The 22,726-nt window shown below is 48.5% G+C and overlaps 2 protein-coding genes across 4 annotated transcripts; one reads left to right on the forward strand and one right to left on the reverse strand.

The window, feature by feature from the left end:
* The first annotated feature begins 2,677 nt into the window (after positions 1-2,677).
* On the forward strand, positions 2,678-11,553 carry LOC119938656 (cystatin-A1-like). Of its 3 annotated transcripts, none has more exons than XM_038758570.1 (4): positions 2,678-2,753; positions 6,770-6,850; positions 8,272-8,373; positions 11,332-11,553. In XM_038758570.1, the coding sequence occupies exons 2-4, from the start codon at positions 6,785-6,787 to the stop codon at positions 11,461-11,463; spliced, it is 300 nt and encodes a 99-aa protein (XP_038614498.1). In that variant the 5' UTR covers positions 2,678-2,753; positions 6,770-6,784; the 3' UTR covers positions 11,464-11,553. The 3 variants fall into 3 exon arrangements, with proteins under 3 accessions (XP_038614498.1, XP_038614496.1, XP_038614497.1); XM_038758568.1 differs by having other exon boundaries at positions 2,695-2,753; positions 6,753-6,850; XM_038758569.1 differs by lacking the exon at positions 2,678-2,753 and adding an exon at positions 3,879-3,911 and having other exon boundaries at positions 6,753-6,850.
* A 3,391-nt stretch (positions 11,554-14,944) lies between these two features.
* On the reverse strand, positions 14,945-20,912 carry LOC119938463 (cystatin-B-like). The gene is made up of 3 exons (XM_038758300.1): positions 20,796-20,912; positions 16,884-16,985; positions 14,945-15,165 (listed from the first exon to the last, which is right to left on the reverse strand). Exons 1-3 carry the CDS (start codon positions 20,859-20,861, stop codon positions 15,037-15,039), a joined length of 297 nt encoding a protein of 98 aa, XP_038614228.1. The 5' UTR covers positions 20,862-20,912; the 3' UTR covers positions 14,945-15,036.
* Positions 20,913-22,726: the final 1,814 nt, after the last annotated feature.

Consider the following 22,726-nt stretch of genomic DNA (forward strand, 5'->3'; position numbering starts at 1 on the left):
CATTTGGCCGCTGCATAGGGACAGGGCACGGGCCTGGGAGTCACAAGGCTTGCTGCCATTTGTCCGCTACATAGGGACAGGGCACGGGCCTGGGAGTCAGAAGGTTTGCTGCCATTTGTCCGCTGAATAGGGACAGGGCACAGGCCGGGGAGTCACAAGGTTTGCAGCCATTTGTCCGCTGTATAGGGACAGGGCACGGGCCTGGGAGTCAGAAGGTTTGCTGCCATTTGTCCGCTGCATGGGGACAGGGCACGGGCCTGGGAGTCACAAGGTTTACTGCCATTTGTCCGCTGCATAGGGACAGGGCACGGGCCTGGGAGTCACAAGGTTTGCTGCCATTTGTGCGCAGCATAGGGACAGGGCACGGGCCTGGGAGTCGCAAGGTTTTCTGCCATTTGTCTGCTGCATAGGGACAAGGCACGGGCCTGGGAGTCACAATCTTTCCTGCCATTTGTCCGCTGCATAGGGACAGGGCACGGGTCTGGACGTCACAAGCTTTGCTGTCATTTGTCCACTGCACAGGGACAGGGCACGGGCCTGGGAGTAACAAGGTTTGCTGCCATTTGTCCGCGGCGTAGGGACAGGGCACGGGCCTGGGAGTCACAAGGTTCGCTGCCATTTGTCCGCGGCATAGGGACAGGGCACGGGCCTGGGAGTCACAAGGTTTTCTGCCATTTGGCCGCTGCATAGGGACAGGGCACGGGCCTGGGAGTCACAAGGCTTGCTGCCATTTGTCCGCTACATAGGGACAGGGCATGGGCCTGGGAGTCAGAAGGTTTGCTGCCATTTGTCCGCTGAATAGGGACAGGGCACAGGCCGGGGAGTCACAAGGTTTGCTGCCATTTGTCCGCTGTATAGGGACAGGGCACGGGCCTGGGAGTCAGAAGGTTTGCTGCCATTTGTCTGCTGCTGCATAGGGTTAGGGCACAGGCCGGGGAGTCACAAGCTTTGCTGCCATTTGTCTGCTGCATAGGGACAAGGCACAGGCCTGGGAGTCACAATCTTTGCTGCCATTTGTCCGCTGCATAGGGACAGGGCACGGGTCTGGACGTCACAAGCTTTGCTGTCATTTGTCCACTGCACAAGGACAGGGCACGGGCCTGGGAGTCACAAGGTTTGCTGCCATTTGTGCGCTGCATAGGGACAGGGCACGGGCCTGGGAGTCACAAGGTTTGCTGCCATTTATCCGCTGCATAGGGACAGGGCACGGGCCTGGGAGTCACAAGGTTTTCTGGCATTTGTCCGCTGCATAGGGACAGGGCAACGGGCCTGGGAGTCACAAGATTTGCTGCCATTTGTCTGCTGCATAGGGTAAGGGCACGGGCCTGGGAGTCACAAGGTTTGCTGCCATTTGTCCGCAGCATAGGGACAGGACACGGGCCTGGGAGTCACAAGCTTTGCTGCCATTTGTGCGCTGAATAGGGACAGGGCACGGGCCTGGGAGTCACAAGGTTTGCTGCCATTTGTCCACTGCATAGGGATAGGGCACGGGCCTGGGAGTCACATTTTACAGAGGTTTTATTATTATTATTATTAATAATAATAATAATAATAATAATGGTACGTGTTAAGCGCTTACTATGTGCCAAACACCATTCTAAGCGCTGGGGGGATACAAGGTGATCAGGTTGTCCCTCGTGGGGCTCACAGTCTTAATCCCCATTTTACGGATTAAAAATAAATAAATAAATAATAATAATAATACTACATGTTAAGCGCTTACTATGTGCCAAATACCGTTCTAAGAGGTGGGGGGATACAAGGTGATCAGGTTGTCCCTCGTGAGGTTCACAGTCTTCATCCCCATTTTACAGATTTTTTAATAATAATAACAATAATGGTATGTGTTAAGCGCTTACTATGTGCCAAACACCGGTCTAAGCGCTGGGGGGATACAAAGTGATCAGGTTGTCCTTCGTGGGGCTCACAGTCTTAATCCCCATTTTACAGATTTTTAAACAATAATAATAATAATAGTAATAATAATAATAATAATAATCATGATATGTGTTAAGCGCTTACTATGTGCCAAACACTGTTCTAAGCGCTGTGGGGGGATACAAGGTCATCAGATTGTCCCTCGTGGGGCTCACAGTTTTAATCCCCATTTTACAGATTTTTAAATAATAATAATAATAATAATAACAATGGTACGTGTTAAGTGCTTTCTATGTGTAAAACACCGTTCTAAGCGCTGGGGGTGGGTGGGGCGGGGATACAAGGTGATCAGGTTGTCCCTCGTGGGACTCCCAGGCTTCATCCCCATTGTACAGATTTTTAAATAATAATAATAATAATAATAATAATAATAATAATAATAATACATGTTAAGCGCTTACTATGTGCCAAACACCGTTCTAAGCACTGGGGGGAATATAAGGTGATGAGGTTGTCCCTCGTGGGGCTCACAGCCTTCATCCCCATTTTCCAGATGAGGTCACTGAGGCCCACAGAAGTGATGTGACTTGCCCAAAGTCATCCAGCTGCCAAGTGGTAGAGTCGGGATTTGAACCCATGACCTCCGACTCCCAAGCCCGGGCTCTTTCCACTGAGCCACGCTGCTTCGTTTAGAAACTTTTTAGGAATTTTGTTTTGCTCCCTTTCTTCACCCCGCCCTCCGGCCCGGGGCACTGATCTTCGTACCCATGATTTATTTCTTCATAGTCACGTCCCTCTCTTCCTCGGGACTGGCGGCTTGTTGCGGGCGAGGAATGTACTGAGCAACACCGAGCTGAGGGAGGGGTGGCTATCAAGTGAGTCCCCTGCTCGAAGTAATCATGTTATTATTATATGTTGCCAGCTTGTACTGCCCAAGCGCTTAGTCCAGTGCTCTGCACACAGTAAGCGCTCAATAAATATGATTGAATGAATGAGTAAGCGCTCAATAAATACGATGGAATGAGTGAAATGCTTAAAGGGGTCAGATCCAAGGAAGGGCTCAATCAGGGCCCGGTTGAGGCTGATTTTCCAGAGAGAAGCGGCATGGCGTAATAGGTGGAGCCCAGCCCTGGGAGTCAGAAGGTCGTGGGTTCTAAACCTGCCCTCGCCACTTGTCAGCTGGGTGACCTTGGGCAAGTCGCTTCACTTCTCTGGGCCTCAGTTCCCTCATCTGTCAAATGGGGATGAAGACCGTGAGCCCCACGTGGGACAACCTGATTACCCCGTATCAACCCCAGCACTTAGAACAGTGCTTGGCACATAGTAAGCGCCTAAAAAATACCATCATTATTATTTATTCATTCATTCAATCGTATTTATTGAGCGCTTACTGTGTGCAGAGCGCTGGACTAAGCGCTTGGGAAGTCCAAGTTGGCAACATCTAGAGACGGTCCCTACCCAATAGTGGGCTCACAGTCTTAGAAGGGGGAGACAGAGAACAAAACATAACATATTAACGAAATAAAATAGAGTAAATATGTACAAATAAAATAAATAAATTATTATTATTATTATTAATTATCGTCGTTCCTCAGGAGCAGGGGTGAGTTTTCTGTTGAAATTGGGGCTCGGGAAGACAGAAGCAAGGAAGCAGTGTGACCCAATTACTTCATTCATTCATTCATTTATTCAATCGTATTTATTGAGCGCTTACTGTGTGCAGAGCACTGGACTAAGCACTCTCTGGTCCCGGCTCTGCCACGTGTCTGCTGTGTGACCTTGAATGTATATGAATGAATATGTATATGAATGTATATGAATGAATATGTTTATATATATGTATATATGTTTGTACAAATTACTCTATTCATTTTACTTGTACATATTTATTCTATTTATTTTATTTTGATAATATGTTTTGTTTTGTTGTCTGTCTCCCCCTTCTAGACTGTGAGCCCGCTGTTGGGTGGCGACCGTCTCTAGATGTTGCCAACTTGGACATCCCAAGCTCTTAGTACAGTGCTCTGCACACAGTAAGCGCTCAATAAATACGATTGAAGAAGAAGAAGAAGTTGGCAACATTTAGAGACGATCCCTACCCAACAGCGGGCTCACAGTCTAGAAGACTTCACTTCTCTGTGCCTCAGTTCCCTCATCTGTAAAATGGGGATGAAGACTGGGAGCTCCATGCGGGGCAACCTGATCATCTTGTAACCTCTCCAGCGCTTAGACCAGTGCTTTGCACATAGTAAGGGCTTAATAAATAATAATAATAATAACGATGATGGCATTTATTAAGCGCTTACTATGTGCAAAGCACTATCATTATTATAGCGGGTAAAACCCGGGCCTGGGAGACAGAAGGAGCTAGGTTCTCAACTCGGCTCTGTCACCTGTCTGTTGTGTGACCTTGGGCTAGTCATTTCACTTCTCTGGGCCTCAGTCCCCTCATCTGTAAAATGGGGATGAAGACTTTGAGCCCCACGTGGAGCAACCTGATCACCTTGTAACCTCTCCAGCGCTTAGACCAGTGCTTTGCACATAGTAAGGGCTTAATAAATAATAATAAACAGTCTTTTAGACTGTGAGCCCACTGTTGGGTAGGGACTGTCTCTATATGTTGCCAACTTGTACTTCCCAAGTGCTTAGTACAGTGCACTGCACACAGTAAGCGCTCAATAAATATGATTGATGATGATGATAATAATAATGATGATGGCATTTATTAAGTGCTTACTACGTGCAAAGCACTATCATTATTATAGCGGGTAAAACCTGGGCCTAGGAGACAGAAGGAGCTGGGTTCTCAACTCGGCTCTGTCACCTGTCTGTTGTGTGACCTTGGGATAGTCATTTCACTTCTCAGGGCCTCAGTTCCCTCATCTGTAAAATGGGGATGAAGACCGTGAGCACCCCCCCCCCCCCACCCGTGGGACAGGGACCGCATCCAACCCGATTAGATTGTATCGACCCCAGCCCTTAGAACGGCATTTGACACATAGGAAGCGCTTAAGAAATGCCCCCATCATCATTATTATTACCGTATCCACTGCAGCGTTTAGAACAGCGCTCGGCACACAGTAAGCCCCTAACAAATACAGGCCTGGGACTCAGAAGGTCACGGGTTCATTCATTCATTCATTCAATCGTATTTATTGAGCACATACTAAGCGCTTAATAAATGCTATCATTATTATTGAGCGCTTACTGTGTGCAGAGCACTGGACTGAGCGCTTGGGGAGTACAGGTTGGCGACATATAGAGACGGTCCCTACCCAACAGTGGGCTCATGGTCTAGAAGGGGGAGACAGACAACAAAACAAAAGATATTAACAAAATAAAATCAATAGAATAAATATGTACAAGTAAAATAGAGTAATAAATATATACAAACATATATATATGTATATTATATATAGGGGAAGGAAGTAAGGAGGTGGGGATGGGGAGAAAGAGGAGGGGAAGAGGAAGGAGGTTCTAACCCCTGCTCTGCCCCTTGTCTGCTGGGAACACTTTTTTTTTTTAAATGGCATTTATTAAGCGCTTACTGTGTGCAAAGCAAGTCGCTTTGCTTCTCCGTGCCTCAGTTCCCTCATAATAACAACAACGGATAATGATGGCATTTATTAAGCGCTTACTAGGTGCAAAACACTGTTCTAAGCGCTGGGGAGGTTACAAGGAAATCAGGTTGTCCCATGTGGGGCTCCCAGTCTTAATCCCCATTTTCCAGATGAGGGAACTGAGGCCCAGAGAAGCGACTTGCCCAAAGTCACCCAGCTTGGCATGTCGGTGGAGCCGGAATTTGAACCCATGACCTCTGACTCCAAAGCCCGGGCTCTTTCCACCGAACCACGCTGCTCCTCCAACTGTCAAAGGGGGACGGAGACTGTGAGCCCGCTGTTGGGTAGGGACTGTCTCTATGTGTTGCCGACTTGTACTTCCCAAGCGCTTAGTACAGTGCTCTGCACACAGTAAGCGCTCAATAAATACGATTGATTGATTGGGAGCCCCACGTGGAACAGGGACTGCGTCCAGCCGGCTTTGCTCGTCCCCACCCCGGCGCTTAGTACGGTGCCGGCCACTTGGTAAGCGCTTAACGAATACCCCGGTTATTAAATATCACAGTTATAATAATAATAATAATAATGGCATTTATTAAGCACTTACTATGTGCAAAGCACTGTTCTGTTCTAAGCGCTGGGGAGGTTACAAGGTGATCAGATTGTCCCACGGGGGGCTCCCAGTCTTCATCCCGTTTTACAGATGAGGGAACTGAGGCCCGGAGAAGTGAAGCGACTTGCCCAAAGTCACCCAGCTGACAATTGGCAGAGTCAGGATTTGAACCCATGACCTCTGACTCCAAAGCCCGGGCTCTTGCCACTGAGCCACGCTGCTTCTCAGTTCTTTATAGAGTCCAGCCATCTCCCCCTGGGGGACCACCTCCCCGAGGTGAAGGCCCGGTGTGGCGGCAACTTGGTGCTGGATATTAAATTCCCATTTGGCAATCCAGGGTGGGGCTGCCCCTTCCCTCCCATCCCATCCCATCCCATCCCATCCCAGGACGCACAACCCCCTAATTAACCAGGTGGAGTCCAGGCCCGAACCATTTCCCAGGAGGGGTGCAGGGGTGTCTACACCCTTCCCTCTCCCTCCAGGGGACCAGGATTGTTGGATAACCTCCACCGACTGGGCCGGAGAGTGGGAGTGGGGGGATTTTAGAGGGGTGGGCTTTTATGGGACCCCCCAAGGCCTGGTCGCCCTTGGCCTTCTCCTCTCCCCCTCCCCCAGATTTTTGGGGAATGGTCCCCCCCACTTCCAGGCCCATCCTACTTAAGTCCTCCCAAGTGGGATTCCCTTCTTCCTTGGGGTTCCAGGATCTCTCGGTTGCCAGGGACGCTTCGCCAAAATGATGCCAGGGGGCTTAACTGAGGCCAAGCCCGCCACTCCGAAAGTCCAGGAGATCGCCGAGGAGGTGAGAGGCCGGGCCCTTTTTCATTCATTCAATCCTATTTATTGATTATTATTATTAAATATTATTAAATATTATTATATTATATTATAATTTAATTGTTATTTATTTATTGAGCGCTCCCTGTGTGCGCTGCACTGGACTAAGCGCCTGGGAAGTCCAAGTTGGCAACATCTAGAGGCGGTCCCTACCCAACAGCGGGCTCACGGTCTAGGAAGGGGAGACAGAGAACAGAACAAATCAACCAAATAAAATAAATAGAATAAATATGCACAAATCAAATAGCAGAATAAATTCATACAAATTTATGAATTTGCCGGTGGGTGGCTTTGGGCCGGGTCCTGCCCTGAGTGCTGGGGAGAGTCGAGGATGCTGAACCGGACGCGTTTGTTTCTCTATCTCCCTGTCCTCCCCCCTCCTCTAATGATGATGGCATTTATTAAGCGCTTACTATGTGCCAAGCACTACTCTAAGCGCTGGAGAGGTCACAAGGTGATCGGGTTGTCCCCCGGAGGGCTCACAGTCTTCATCCCCATTTTACAGATGAGGCAACTGAGGCCCAGAGAAGTGAAGTGACTTGCCTGAAGTCACCCAGCTGACAAGTGGCGGAGCTGGGATTTGAACCCATGACCTCTGACTCCAAAGCCCGGGCACTTTCCACTGAACCACGCTGCTTCTCTAGATGGGAAGCTCATTGGGGGAGTGGAATGTGTCTGTTGGGCCCTCCCAAGCGCTTAGTACAGTGCTCTGCACACTGTAAGCGCTCAGTAAATATGACTAAAATGACAGAGCACGGCCCTGGGAGACAGAAGGACCTGGGTTCTAATCCCGGGTTCTGCCGCTTGTGTGACCTGGGGTAAGTCACTTCATGTCTCTGTTCCTGTCACCTCATTTAAAAAAAAAACACAAACCAAAGGGATTAAATCTTCCAACTTTATAATAATAATGATAATAATGGCATTTGTTAAGCGCTTACTATGTGCAAAGCACTGTTCCAAGCGCTGGGGAGGTTACAAGGTGATCAGGTTGTCCCACGGGGGGCTCACAGTCTTCATCCCCATTTTACAGATGAGGTCACTGAGGCCCAGAGAAGTGAAGTGACTCGTCCAAAGTCACCCAGCTGACAAGTGGCAGAGTCCGGATTTGAACCCATGACCTCTGACTCCAAAGCCCGGGCTCTTTCCACTGAGCCACGCTGCTTCTCTAGATGGGAAGCTCGTTGGGGGAGTGGAATGTGTCTGTTGGGCCCTCCCTAGCGCTTAGTACAGTGCTCTGCACACTGCAAGCGCTCGATAAATATGACTACAATTCATTCATTCATTCAATAGTATTTATTGAGCACTTACTGTGTGCAGAGCACTGTACTAAGCGCTTGGCAAGTCCAAGTTGGCAACATAAGGTCACCCCCTTCCTCTTCCCCAAAGGTGAAGTCCCAACTCGAACAGCGAACCAACAGGACGTACCCAACCTTCAAGGCTGTGGAGTACAAAACGCAGGTTGTCGCCGGGCTCATCTACTACATCAAGGTCAGTCGATGGGATTTACTCCTTTGATCGTATTTATTGAGCGCTTACTGTGGGCAGAGCACTGTACTAAGCGCTTGGGAAGTACAAGTTGGCAACCTATACAGTCCCTACCCAACAGTGGGCTCACAGTCTAGAAGCTAGCGAGCTCTTACTGTGTGCAGAGCACTGTACTAAGCGCTCAGCGAGCACGGCCCTCTGAGCCGGGATCTTCAGGGTGGTGGGATACCCGGGTAATCCAATCCCCGAGAAGCAGTGGGGATTAGTGGAAAGAGCCCGGGTTTGGGAGTCAGAGGTCATGGGTTCTAATCCTGGCTCCACCACAGCGTGGCTCAGTGGAAAGAGCCCGGGCTTTGGAGCCAGATGTCATGGGTTCAAATCCCGGCTCCACCAATTGTCAACTGGGTGACTTTGGGTGAGTCACTTCACTTCTCTGGGCCTCAGTGACCTCATCTGGAAAATGGGGATTAAGACTGGGAGCCCCCAGTGGGACAACCTGATCACCTTGTATCCTCCCCAGCGCTTAGAACAGTGCTTTGCACATAGTAAGTGCTTAATAAATGCAATGGGGATTAAGGCTGTGAGCCCCCCGTGGGACAACCCCTGTGTAACCACCCCAGCGCTTAGAACAGTGCTTTGCACACAGTAAGCACTTAAGAAATGCCATTATTATTATTATTATTATTATCATCTGGGCCTCAGTTCCCTCATCTGTAAAATGGGGATTAATGACTGTGAGCCCCCCGTGGGACAACCTGATCACCTTGTATCCTCCCCAGCGCTTAGAACAGTGCTTTGCACCTAGTAAGCGCTTAATAAATGCCATCATTATTATTATTATTGTCAGTGGTGTGACTTTGGGCACCCCTCCTTCCTCTCCCGCTCCTCCCCCTCTCCATCCCCCACGTCTTACCTCCTTCCCTTCCCTACAGCACCTGTATATTTGTATATATGTTTGTACGGATTTATTACTCTATTTTACTTGTACATATTTATTCTATTTATTTTATTTTGTTAATATGTTTTGTTTTGTTCTCTGTCTCCCCCTTCTAGACTGTGAGCCCGCTGTTGGGTAGGGACCGTCTCTATATGTTGCCAACTTGGACTTCCCAAGCGCTTAGTCCAGTGCTCTGCACACAGTAAGCGCTCAATAAATACGATTGAATGAATGAATGAATGAAGCCACTTCACTTCTCTGGGCCTCAGTTCCCTCATCTGGAAAATGGGGATGAAGACTGTGAGCCCCAAGAGGGACAACCTGATCATCTTATATCCACCCCAGTGCCTAAAACAGTGCTCAGCACATAGCGCTTAATAAATACCAACATTATCCTTATCCACCCCAGCGCCTAAAACAGTGCTCGGCACATAGTAAGCGCTTAACAAATACCAACATTATCCTTATTATTATTATTATTAGTGGGTAGTGCTTAGATCAGTGCCTGGCACATAGTAAGCGCTTAACACATACCATTAAAAAAACAAAACAAAACAAAAAAGGGGCTTACAGCCTACGAAACGCGGTGGAAATTTGTTCGCATTCCCTGACGGGCGGAAACTTGAGTCATTATCAGGATTTATTCAGAACCGGATCCCACCGGCATTTTAACTTGGGAAAAATGAGGCTTTTTTCATGCGTTTATTTTCCCCCCCCATGGACTTGATTTACTTTGTGGTTTGGGAAGCTGTGATTAACTTTGGCAGCAAAATTTGGCAAAGAAGCAGCGTGGCTCAGTGGAAATCAATCAATCAATCAATCAATCGTATTTATTGAGCGCTTACTGTGTGCAGAACACTGGACTAAGCGCTTGGGAAGTACAAGTTGGCAACATATAGAGACGGTCCCTACCCAACAGTGGGCTCACGGTCTAAAAGGGGGAGACAGAGAACAAAACCAAACATACTAACAAAATAAAATAAATAGAATAGATGTGAGCTTCGGAGTCCGAGGCCATGGGTTCAAATCCCGGCTCCGCCACTTGTCAGCTGTGTGACTTTGGGCGAGTCATTTCACTTCTCTGGGCCTCAGTTCCCTCATCTGGAAAATGGGGATGAAGACGGTGAGCCCCCCGTGGGCCAACCTGATCACCTTGTAACCTCCCCAGCGCTTAGAACAGTGCTTGGCACGTAGTAAGCGCTTTTTAAATGCCATCATTATTATTTGGCACTTTGCGCCCGGTGAATTAGAACCCAGGTCCTCCTGCATCCCGGGCCTGGGCTGTTTCCCTGGGTCACGCCACTCTGTGGGTCGGAATGTGACCAACCTGTTTAACTTGTATCTACCCCATTGCGTAACGTTTACCCCCCTTCCTATTATTAGTAATAATAGTAGGGAGAGTAATAATTAATAATAATTGTGGTATTTCTGGAGCGCTTCCTGTGTGCCAGGCACTGTACTAAGCGCTGGGGGGGGCGGGGGGGAAATACAAGCCAACTAGGTTGGAAGCTGTCCCTATCAATCAATCAATGCCCCCCATCTTACCTCCTTCCCTTCCCCACAGCACCTGTATATATGTATATGTTTGTACATATTTATTACTCTATTTATTTATTTATTTATTTATTTTACTTGTGCATATCTATTCTATTTATTTTATTTTGTTAGTATGTTTGGTTTTGTTCTCTGTCTCCCCCCTTTTAGACTGCGAGCCCACTGTTGGGTAGGGACCGTCTCTAGATGTTGCCAACTTGTACTTCCCAAGCGCTTAGTACAGTGCTCTGCACATAGTAAGTGCTCAATAAATATGATTGATTGATTGATTGAGCGCTTACTGTGTGCACAGCACTGGACTACGCGCTTGGGAAGTACAAGTTGGCAACGTAGAGAGACGGTCCCTACCCAACAGTGGGCTCACAGTCACATTATTATTATTATTATTATTATTATTATTATTATTATTATTATTATTATTATTATTATTATTATTAAACAACTGCCCTCCTCCCCGCTTTGTCCCCCAGGTGTACGTGAGTGAGGAGGAGTACATTCACCTGAAAGTGTTCCAGAGCCTCCCCAACGAGAAGCAACCACTAGACCTCATGGCCTTCCAGGCCGGAAAGACCCGGGATGACGCGTTGACTTTTTTCGACTGAGGAGGTCCCTGCCCCATCCTCATTCATTTATTCCATCGTATTTATTGAGCGCTCACCATGTGCAGAGCCCCCAAAAGCCCCATCCCGCTCCCCCTCCCTCTGCGTGATTAAATGGACACAATCCATCATCATCATCATCATCATCAATCGTATTTATTGAGCACTTACTGTGTGCAGAGCACTGTATTAAGCGCTTGGGAAGTCCAAGTTGGAAACATAGAGAGACAGTCCCTACCCAACAGTGGGCTCACAGTCGAAAAGACCGTGAAAAAGACTAAAAGACTAAAATCCAGCAAAAGTCTTCCCTCTGCCCCGGCTGTGGCGGGGTGCTGAGTTCGGTTCGGACGTGGTGTTTTGTGGGCGGTGGCGTGGAGGGAGACGAGAGAGAAGCAGCGTGGCTCAGTGGAAAGAGCCCCGGCTTTGGAGTCGGAGGTCATGGGTTCTAATCCCGGCCCCGCCACGTGCCCGCTGGGTGACTTTGGGCAAGTCGCTTCACTTCTCTGGGCCTCAGTGACCTCATCTGTAAAAGGGGGATTGGCTGTGAGCCTCCTGTGGGACAACCTGATCACCTTGTGACCTCCCCAGTGCTTAGAACAGTGCTTTGCACATAGTAAGCGCTTAATAAATGCCATTATTATTATTATTATTGTTATTCTCTGGGCCTCAGTTGCCTCATCTGGAAAATGGGGATGAAGACTGTGAGCCTCCCGTGGGACAACCTCATCACCTTGTGACCTCCCCAGTGCTTAGAACAGTGCTTTGCACATAGTAAGTGCTTAATGAATGCCATTATTACTATTATTATTGTTATTCTCTGGGCTTCAGCTGCCTCATCTGGAAAATGGGGATGAAGACTGTGAGATGCCATGGGACAACCTGATCACCTTGTAACCTCCCCAGCGTTTAGAACAGTGCTTTGCACATAGTAAGTGCTTAATGAATGCCATTATTATTATTATTATTACCATCTCTGAGAACCTCAGCTGGGGCAGGAAGGAACAAGGGGGTGGGGAGACCTGGGTTCGAGGCCCGCTGTGTGGCCTCCCCTGTGCTGGCTGAACCTCTCTGGCTTTCTGTGGAATGGGGGGTGATTCCCACCCGTCTCTGTGGGAGAAGAGGGATGGCAACTGGAATAATACGGATAATTGTGGTATTTAGGCGCTTACTACGGGCCTAAGAATAATAGTAATGATGGTACTAGTTAAGTGCTGATTATGTGCCAAGCACTGTTTTGAGCACTGGAGGAGACCCAACTTGTACTTCCCAAGTGCTTAGTACAGTGCTCTGCACACAGTAAGCGCTCAATAAATATGATTGATTGACAAGGGAATCAGGTGGTCCCACATGGGTCTCATGGGCTTCAGCCCCACTTTACAGAGGAGGCAACTGAGGCCTAAGAATAATAGTAATGATGGTACTAGTTAAGTGCTTATTATGTGCCAAGCACTGTTCTGAGCGCTGGGGGAGACACACAGGGATCGGGTGGTTGCATGTGGGGTTCAGGGGCTTCAGCCCTATTTTACAGATGAGGGAACTGAGGCCCAGAGAAGTGAAGGGACTTGCCCCCGGTCACACAGCAGACAGGTGGCCGAGGCGGGATTAGAAGCCGCCTCCCAGGCCTGGGCTCTAATAATAATAATAATAGTGATGGCATTTGCTAAGCGGTTACTATGTGCAAAGCACTGTTCTAAGCACTCGTTGCCTCAGTGACCTCATCTGCCAAATGGGGATGAAGACTGTGAGCCCCCCCGGGACAATCCGATCACCTTGTATCCTCCCCGGCGCTTAGAACAGTGCTTTGCACATAGTAAGCGCTTAATAAATGCCATTAAAAAAAAATTAAAAAAATTTAAAAAGGTGATCAGGTTGTCTCACCACTTGTCTGCTTTGTGACTTTGGGCCAGTCGCTTCAACTTCTCTGGGCCTCAGTTACCTCATCTGTAAAATGGGGTCACTTCACATCTAGACCGTGAGCCCACTGTTGGGTAGGGACCGTCTCTATAGGTTGCCAACTTGTACTTCCCAAGCGCTTAGTCCAGTGCTCTGCACACGGTAAGCGCTCAATAAATACGATTGAATGAATGTTCTCTGGGCCTCGGTGACCTCATCTGAAAAAGGGGGATGGAAACTGTAAGCCCACAGTGGGACAATCCGACCACCTTGTATCCTCCCCGGTGCTTAGAACAGTGCTGGGCACAGTCACTTCACTTCTGTGGGCCTCAGTGACCTCATCTGGAAAACGGGGATGGAGACTGTGAGCCCCCCGTGGGACAACCTGATCACCTTGTCACCTCCCCCGCGCTTAGAACAGTGCTTGGCACCTAGCACGCGCTTAAGCAAGTCTTCTAGACTGTGAGCCCACTGTTGGGTAGGGACCGTCTCTATATGTTACCAACTTGTACTTTCCAAGCGCTAAGTCCAGTGCTCTGCACACAGTAAGTGCTCAATAAATACGATTGAATGAATGAATGAACTTGTACTTCCCAAGTGCTTAGTCCAGTGCTCTGCACACAGTAAGCGCTCAATAAATATGACAATTAATGGCTGAACTTGTACTTCCCAAGTGCTTAGTCCCATGCTCTGCACACAGTAAGCGCTCAATAAATGCGATTGAATGAATGAATGAACTTGTACTTCCCAAGTGCTAAGTCCCGTGCTCTGCACACAGTAAGCGCTCAATAAATATGATTGAATTAATGGCTGAACTTGTACTTCCCAAGTGCTTAGTCCCATGCTCTGCACACAGTATGCGCTCAATAAATACGATTGAATGAATGAATGAACTTGTACTTCCCAAGTGCTTAATCCCGTGCTCTGCACACGGTAAGCGCTCGATAAATACGATTGAATGAATGAATGAACTTGTACTTCCCAAGCGCTTAGTCCAGTGCTCTGCACACGGTAAGCGCTCAATAAATACGATTGAATGAATGAATGAACTTGTACTTCCCAAGTGCTTAGTCCAGTGCTCTGCACACAGTAAGCGCTCAATACGATTGAATGAATGAACTTGTACTTCCCAAGTGCTTAGTCCAGTGCTCTGCACATGGTAAGCGCTCAATAAATACAATTGAATGAACTTGTACTTCTCAAGTGCTTAGTCCCGTGCTCTGCACACATTAAGCGCTCAATAAATACGACAATGAATGAACTTGTACTTCCCAAGCGCTTAGTACCGTGCTCTGCACACAGTAAGCGCTCAATAAATACGACTGAATGAATGAACTTGTACTTCCCAAGCGCTTAGTCCAGTGCTCTGCACACAGTAAGCGCTCAATACGATTGAATGAATGAGTGAACTTGTACTTCCCAAGTGCTTAGTCCAGTGCTCTGCACACAGTAAGCGCTCAATATGATCGAATGAATGAATAAATGCCATTATTGTTATTATAAAAAGAGAGTCCGAAGGCCCGAGCGGCGCTGAGGCCTTGCCCCCTCCTCACCCAAACTAACCCAGACAGAGCGAGGCAGACAGCGCGCGGTCGGGTGGGCCCATCGGCCCGGTTTTTATTGTGCCAGTTTTATTTTGTGCCAGTTTTATTGTGCCCGCTGGAGCCCCCGGGGAGGGGAGGGCTAGAAGTAGGTCAACTGGTCGCCTTTGGCCTTGTCCACCTGGTAGCTCGTCAGGCTGGGCGGCTTGTTCTCGTGCGGCAGGCTCTCGAAAACCCGCAGGTGGACGAAGGCCTCATCGCCCACGTGGACCTGGCGGGGGGCAGAGAGGGGTGGCACCAATCGGGGGCAGGAGGGTGGTCGCCCTTGGGCCCAAGGAAACCAGCCCCGTCCGGACCGAAAACCTCGGAGCCCCCCAAACTCTGCGTCCGTGGCCAGCGGTGAGGACAAAGGTGGGAGTAGCCAACAGGCCAGCAGTGATGCCCCCCTCCCCAACACCACCGGTCAGGGGTCGCCTTAATCATCATCATAATAATGACGGTATTTGTTGAGGACTGTCTCTATATGTTGCCAACTTGTACTTCCCAAGCGCTTAGTACAGTGCTCTGCACACAGTAAGCGCTCAATAAATACGATTGATGATGATGATGCCCCCTTCCCCAGCACCACTGGTCAGGGGTCGCCTTAATCATCAACATCATAATGACGGTATTTATTAAGGACTGTCTCTATATGTTGCCAACTTGTACTTCCCAAGCGCTTAGTACAGTGCTCTGCACATAGTAAGCGCTCAATAAATATGATTGATGATGATGATGCCCCCCTCCCCAGCACCACTGGTCAGGGGTCGCCTTAATCATCAACATCATAATGATGGTATTTATTAAGGACCGTCTCTATATGTTGCCAACTTGTACTTCCCAAGCGCTTAGTACAGTGCTCTACACATAGTAAGCGCTCAATAAATATGATTGATGATGATGATGCCCCCCTCCCCAGCACCACTGGTCAGGGGTCGCCTCAATCATCATCATAATAATGACGGTATTTGTTAAGCACGTACTATTCATTCACTCGTATTTATTGAGCGCTTACTGTGTGCAGAGCGCTGTACTCTTTTCGGTGGACAAGAGCCCGGGCTTTGGAGTCAGAGGTCAGGGGTTCAAATCCCGGCTCCGCCAACTGTCAGCTGGGTGACTTTGGGCAAGTCGCTTCACTTCTCTGCGCCTCAGTGACCTCCTCTGGAAAATGGTCCAGCGCTTAGAACAGTGCTTTGCACACACTTGTACATATCTCTTCTATTTATTTTATTTTGTTAATATGTTTTGTTTTGTTCTCTGTCTCCCCTTTCTAGACTGTGAGCCCACTGTTGGGTAGGGACCGTCTCTAGATGTTGCCAACCTGTCCTTCCCAAGCGCTTAGTCCAGTGCTCTGCACACAGTAAGCGCTCAATAAATATGATTGATTGATTGACTGATTGATAGTAAGCGCTTAATAAATGCCATTATTATTATATTGTTAAAATGGGGATTAAAACTGTGAGCTCCCAGTGGGACAACCTGATCACCTTGTACCCTCCCCAGTGCTCAGAACAGTGCTTGGCACATAGTAAGCGCTTAACAAATACCATCATTATTATTATCATTATTAATAACAATTATCATTATTAATAATTAATTATAATAATATTGTTAACATTATATAATATACTGCATCGCATACTGTAATATCATATTAATTATTATATAATAATCAATAATATTAGTTATGTGTTGTTATTAAGAACAATTGATTATGATGATAATAATGATAATAATAACAACAATAATAATAATAAAGAGACACTTTCCCCACCCACAGGTTACAGTGTAGAGGGGGAGACGGAAAATATAAATAAAATGAGGGATGTGGACCTGGGCTGGGAGGGGGCGGGAGAAGGGGGGGGGGGGGCGCAGTCAGGGAAGGCTTCTTGGAGGTGGTGGGCCTTCCAAACCAGATTTAGGGGATGGGGAGGACGCCCCCAGCCTCACCTTAATGAAGTAATTAGTCCCGGCCACGACCTGGGACTTGAATTCCACGGCCTGGAACACGGGATACGTCTTATTTTCCTTGGCTTCGATCTGCGCCTTCACCTGAGGAAGAGAAGGGCGAGGAGGTGAGCGTCACCGCCCCCCGACCCTGGTCCCCAAACCGGTCGGGACCCCAACAGAAGCAGCGTGGCTCAGTGGAAAGAGCCTGGGCTTTGGAGTCGGAGGTCGTGGGTTCTAATCCCGGCTCTGCCGCTTGTCAGCTGGGTGACTGTGGGCAAGTCACTTCACTTCTCTGGGCCTCAGTGACCTCATCTGGAAAATGGGGATGAAGACTGTGAGCCCCCCATGGGACAACCTGATCACCTTGTATCCTCCCCAGCGCTTAAGAACAGCGCTTGGCACACAGTAAGTGCTTAACAAATACCATCATTATTATTATTATCATTCTCTGGGCCTCAGTTCCCTCATCTGTCAAATGGGGATGAAGACTGGGAGCCCCCCGTGGGACAACCTGATCACCTTGTATCCTCCCCAGTGCTTACAACAGTGCTTTGCACATAGTAAGTGCTTAACAAATGCCATTATTATTATTATTATCATTCTCTGTGCCTCAGTTCCCTCATCTGTCAAATGGGGATGAAGACTGTGAGCCCCCCTTGGGACAACCTGATCACCTTGTATCCTCCCCAGCGCTTAAGAACAGTGCTTGGCACACAGTAAGCACTTAACAAATACCATCATTATTATTATCATTCTCTGGGCCTCAGTTCCCTCATCTGTCAAATGGGGATGAAGACTATGAGCCCTCCGAGGGACAACCTGATCACCTTGTAACCTCCCCAGCGCTTAGAACACTGCTTCGCAAATAGTAAGCGCTTAACAAATGCCATCATTATTATTATTATCATTCTCTGTGCCTCAGTTCTCTCATCTGGCAAATGGGGATGAAGACTGTGAGCCCCCCGTGGGACAACCTGATCACCTTGTAATCTCCCCAGCGCTTAAAACAGTGCTTGGCGCATAGTATTTACATATTTATTTACATATTTACTATTCTATTTATTTCGTTAACGATGTGCATCTAGCTTTATTTCTATTTATTCTGACAACTTGACACCCGTCCACATGTTTTGTTTTGTTGTCCGTCTCCCCCTTCTCGACTGTGAGCCCGCTGTTGGGTAGGGACCGTCTCTAGATGTCGCCGATTTGGACTTCCCAAGCGCTTAGTCCAGTGCTCTGCACACAGAAAGCGCTCAATAAATACGATGGAATGAATGAATGAATGGCTCCTAAGGCCCAGCCCTCTCCTTATGTCCCTGTCGTCCCCACCTCTGAACTCCGGGGTTCTCTGGGCCTCAGTTCCCTCATCTGGAAAATGGGGATGAAGTCTGTGAGCCACCCGTGGGACAACCTGATTACCTTGTTCCCCCCACCCCCACTAGTGCTTAGAACAGTGCTTGGCACATAGTAAGAACTTAAAAAATACCATCATTGTTCACTCAATCGTACTTATTGAGTGCTTACCGTGCGCAGAGTACTGTACTAAGCGCTTGGGAGAGGACAATACGACAATAAACAGACACATTCCCCGCTCGCAAGGAGCGACAGCAGCACGGCTTAGTTCATTCCTTCATTCAATCGTATTTATTGAGCGCTTACTGTGTGCCGAGTACTGTACTAAGCGCTTGAGAGAGGACAATCTGACAATAAACAGACACATTCCCTGCTCGCAAGGAGCGACAGCAGCGCAGCTTAGTTCATTCCTTCATTCAATAGTATTTATTGAGCGCTTACTGTGTGCAGAGCACTGTACTAAGTGCTTGGGAAGTCCAAGTTGGCAACATATAGAGACGGTCCCTACCCAACAGCGGGCTCACAGTCTAGAAGGGGGAGACAGAGAACAAAACATATTAACAAAATAAAATAAATAGAATAAATATGTACAAATAAATCATGGGTTCTAATCCCGGCTCCGCCTCGTGTCAGCTGTGTGACCGTGGGCAAGCCATTTCACTTCTCGTGGCTCAGTGGAAAGAGCCCGGGCTTTGGAGTCAGAGGTCATGGGTTCCAACCCCGGCTCCGCCACTTGTCAGCTGGGTGACTTTGGGCAAGTCACTTAACTTCTCTGGGCCTCAGTTCCCTCATCTGTAAAATGTGGATTAAGACTGTGAACCCCACATGGGACAACCTCATCACCTTGTATTCTCCCCAGCGCTTAGAACAGTGCTTTGCACATAGTAAGCGCTTAATAAATGCTATCATTATTATTATCATTATTATTCTCTGGGCCTCAGTTCCCTGATCTGTAAAATGGGGATTAAGACTGTGAGCCCCACGAGGGACAACCTGATCACCTTGTATCTACCCCAGTGCTTAGAACAGTGCTTGGCACATAGTAAGCGCTTAACAAATGCCATCATTATTACTGTTATTATTTGTTAAGCGCTTCCTCTGTGCCAGGCACTGTACTAAGCAGTGGGCTAGCCACAAGCAAATCTTTGCCTCTGTCTCGTATGGGCCTCGCGGCCTTAATTCTCATTTTACAAAGGAGGAAGTTGTGTGGGGTTTGGGTTGCTCTCTCCCAGCCGGGAAATGGTGGGAGGGGTGTGATCTTCACTCTGGCAGCCTTCAATCGTATTTACTGAGCGCTTACTGTGTGCAGAGCACTGGACTAAGCCCTCTTCGCTCCCAGGGCAGGAGGGCAGACCAGGGGAGATAATAAGTGACCTCAACTGGAAAATGGGGGTGAAGACTGTGAGCCCCCCATGGGACAACCTGATCACCTTATATCCCCCCCCCAGCACTTAGAACAGTGCTGGGGGGGGATATATTTATTACTCTATTTATTTATTTATTTATTTTACTTGTACATTTCTATCCTATTTATTTTATTTTGTTGGTATGTTTGGTTCTGTTCTCTGTCTCCCCCTTTTAGACTGTGAGCCCACTGTTGGGTAGGGACTGTCTCTATGTGTTGCCAATTTGTACTTCCCAAGCGCTTAGTACAGTGCTCTGCACATAGTAAGCGCTCAATAAATACGATTGATTGATTGATTGATTGCTGGGCACATAGTAAGCGCTTAACAAATGCCATCATTTATTATTATTATTATTATTATTACTATTATTATTATCCCGGCTCTGCCACTTGTCAGCAGTGTGACTTGGGGCAAGCTACTTCCCTTCTCTGGGCCTCAGTGACCTCATCTGTAAAAGGGGGGTGAAGACTGTGAGCCCCACGGGGGACAACCTGATCACCTTGTATCCCCCCAGCGCTTAGCACAGTGCTTGGCAAATCCCGGCTCCGCCACTTAGCAGTGTGACTTGGGGCAAGCTACTTCCCTTCTCCGGGCCTCAGTGACCTCATCTGTAAAAGGGGGGTGAAGACTGTGAGCCCCACGGGGGACAACCTGATCACCTCGTATCCCCCCAGCGCTTAGCACAGTGCTTGGCAAATCCCGGCTCCGCCACTTGTCAGCTGTGTGACTCTGGGAGAGTCACTTCACTTCTCTGGGCCTCAGTTCCCTCCTCTGGAAAACGGGGATGGTGACTGTGAGCCCCCCGTGGGACAACCTGATAATAATAATAATGGCATTTATTAAGCGCTTACTCTGTGCAAATCAATCGTATTTATTGAGCGCTTCCTGTGTGCAGAGCACTGTACTAAGCGCTTGGGAAGTCCAAGTTGGCAACATCTAGAGACGGTCCCCACCCAACAGTGGGCTCACAGTCTAGAAGCAAAGCACTGCTCTAAGCGCTGGGGAGGTTACCAGATTATCAGGACCCACAGTCTCCTTGTAACCTCCCCAGCGCTTAGAACAGTGCTTTGCACATCGTAAGCGCTTACTAAATGCTATTATTATTATTATTATTATTATTATTCCCATGATTACTATGAGCAGGGGGGCTCACCTGGTCTGCGATGCGCTGTGTCTGGGCGGTGGCCGGCTGGGCCTTGGAGGTGCCCCCGCAGAGCATGTTGGACGGTGCGGGAGCTGTCAGTGGGGGCTCTGTACTGAGCGCTCCGGGGTCGTCACGTGCAGTGCGGGGGGGGCGGGGACACATGTGACCGGCGGACTCGTCCACTACGGTCCAGGGGGGGAGAGGAGAGAGAGCAGCCGACCCTGCCAGACACGTTGTGCGCAAGAAGGGAGGGATGGGGGGCTTGGGGGGGGATGGGGGAGATGGGGGATGGGGGGATGGGGTCCCCTCCCCCCCCAAAAGAGGGGGTTCCCCTCCCCTTCTCCCCCCCCCCCCCAGGAGGTGGTTTCTCCTGAGCCGGGCATCTATGTATTCATCCCATCGTATTTACTGAGCACTTCCTGTGTGCAGAGCACTGGACTGAGCGCTTGGGAAGGCCAAGTTGGCAACATCTAGAGACGGTCCCTGTTCATTCATTCATTTAGTCGTATTTATTGAGCTTTTCCTGTGTGCAGAGCACTGGACTAAGCGCTTGGGAAGTCCAAGAGGGCAACATAGAGAGACAGTCCCTGTTCATTCATTCATTCAGTTGTGTTTTCTGAGCGCTTACTGTGTGCAGAGCACTGGACTAAGCGCTTGGGAAGTCCAAGAGGGCAACATATAGAGACGGTCCCTGTTCATTCATTCAGTCATCAATCGTATTTATTGTCATCAATCGTATTTATTGAGCGCTTCCTGTGTGCAGAGCACTGTAATAAGCGCTTGGGAAGTCCAAGTGGGCAACATCTAGAGACAGTCCCTGTTCATTCATTCAGTCGTATTTATTGAGCGCTCACTGTGTGCAGAGCACTGTACTAAGCGCTTGGGAAGTCCAAGTGGGCAACATCTAGAGACAGTCCCTGTTCATTCATTCAGTCGTATTTATTGAGCGCTCACTGTGTGCAGAGCACTGTACTAAGCGCTTGGGAAGTCCAAGTGGGCAACATCTAGAGACAGTCCCTGTTCATTCATTCAGTCGTATTTATTGAGCGCTTCCTGTGTGCAGAGCACTGGACTAAGCGCTTGGGAAGTCCAAGTGGGCAACATCTAGAGACAGTCCCTGTTCATTCATTCAGTCGTATTTATTGAGCGCTTCCTGTGTGCAGAGCACTGGACTAAGCGCTTGGGAAGTCCAAGAGGGCAACATAGACAGTCCCTGTTCATTCATTCAGTCGTATTTACTGAGCGCTTCCTGTGTGCAGAGCACCCCTTGGGAAGTCCAAGTGGGCAACATAGAGAGACAGTCCCTGTTCATTCATTCAGTCGTATTTACTGAGCGCTTACTGTGTGCAGAGCACTGTACTAAGTGCTTGGGAAGTCCAAGTGGGCAACATCTAGAGACAGTCCCTGTTCATTCATTCAGTCATATTTATTGAGCGCTTCCTGTGTGCAGAGCACTGGACTAAGCGCTTGGGAAGTCCAAGAGGGCAACATAGACAGTCCCTGTTCATTCATTCAGTCGTATTTACTGAGCGCTTCCTGTGTGCAGAGCACCCCTTGGGAAGTCCAAGTGGGCAACATAGAGAGACAGTCCCTGTTCATTCATTCAGTCGTATTTACTGAGCGCTTACTGTGTGCAGAGCACTGTACTAAGTGCTTGGGAAGTCCAAGTGGGCAACATCTAGAGACAGTCCCTGTTCATTCATTCAGTCGTATTTATTGAGCGCTTCCTGTGTGCAGAGCACTGGACTAAGCGCTTGGGAAGTCCAAGAGGGCAACATAGACAGTCCCTGTTCATTCATTCAGTCGTATTTACTGAGCGCTTCCTGTGTGCAGAGCACCCCTTGGGAAGTCCAAGTGGGCAACATAGAGAGACGGTCCCTGTTCATTCATTCAGTCGTATTTACTGAGCGCTTCCTGTAGTGCAGAGCACTGGACTAAGC

This window comes from Tachyglossus aculeatus, chromosome 16 (genome assembly GCF_015852505.1).
Source record: "Tachyglossus aculeatus isolate mTacAcu1 chromosome 16, mTacAcu1.pri, whole genome shotgun sequence".
In the NCBI taxonomy this organism is placed as follows: Eukaryota; Metazoa; Chordata; class Mammalia; order Monotremata; family Tachyglossidae; genus Tachyglossus; species Tachyglossus aculeatus.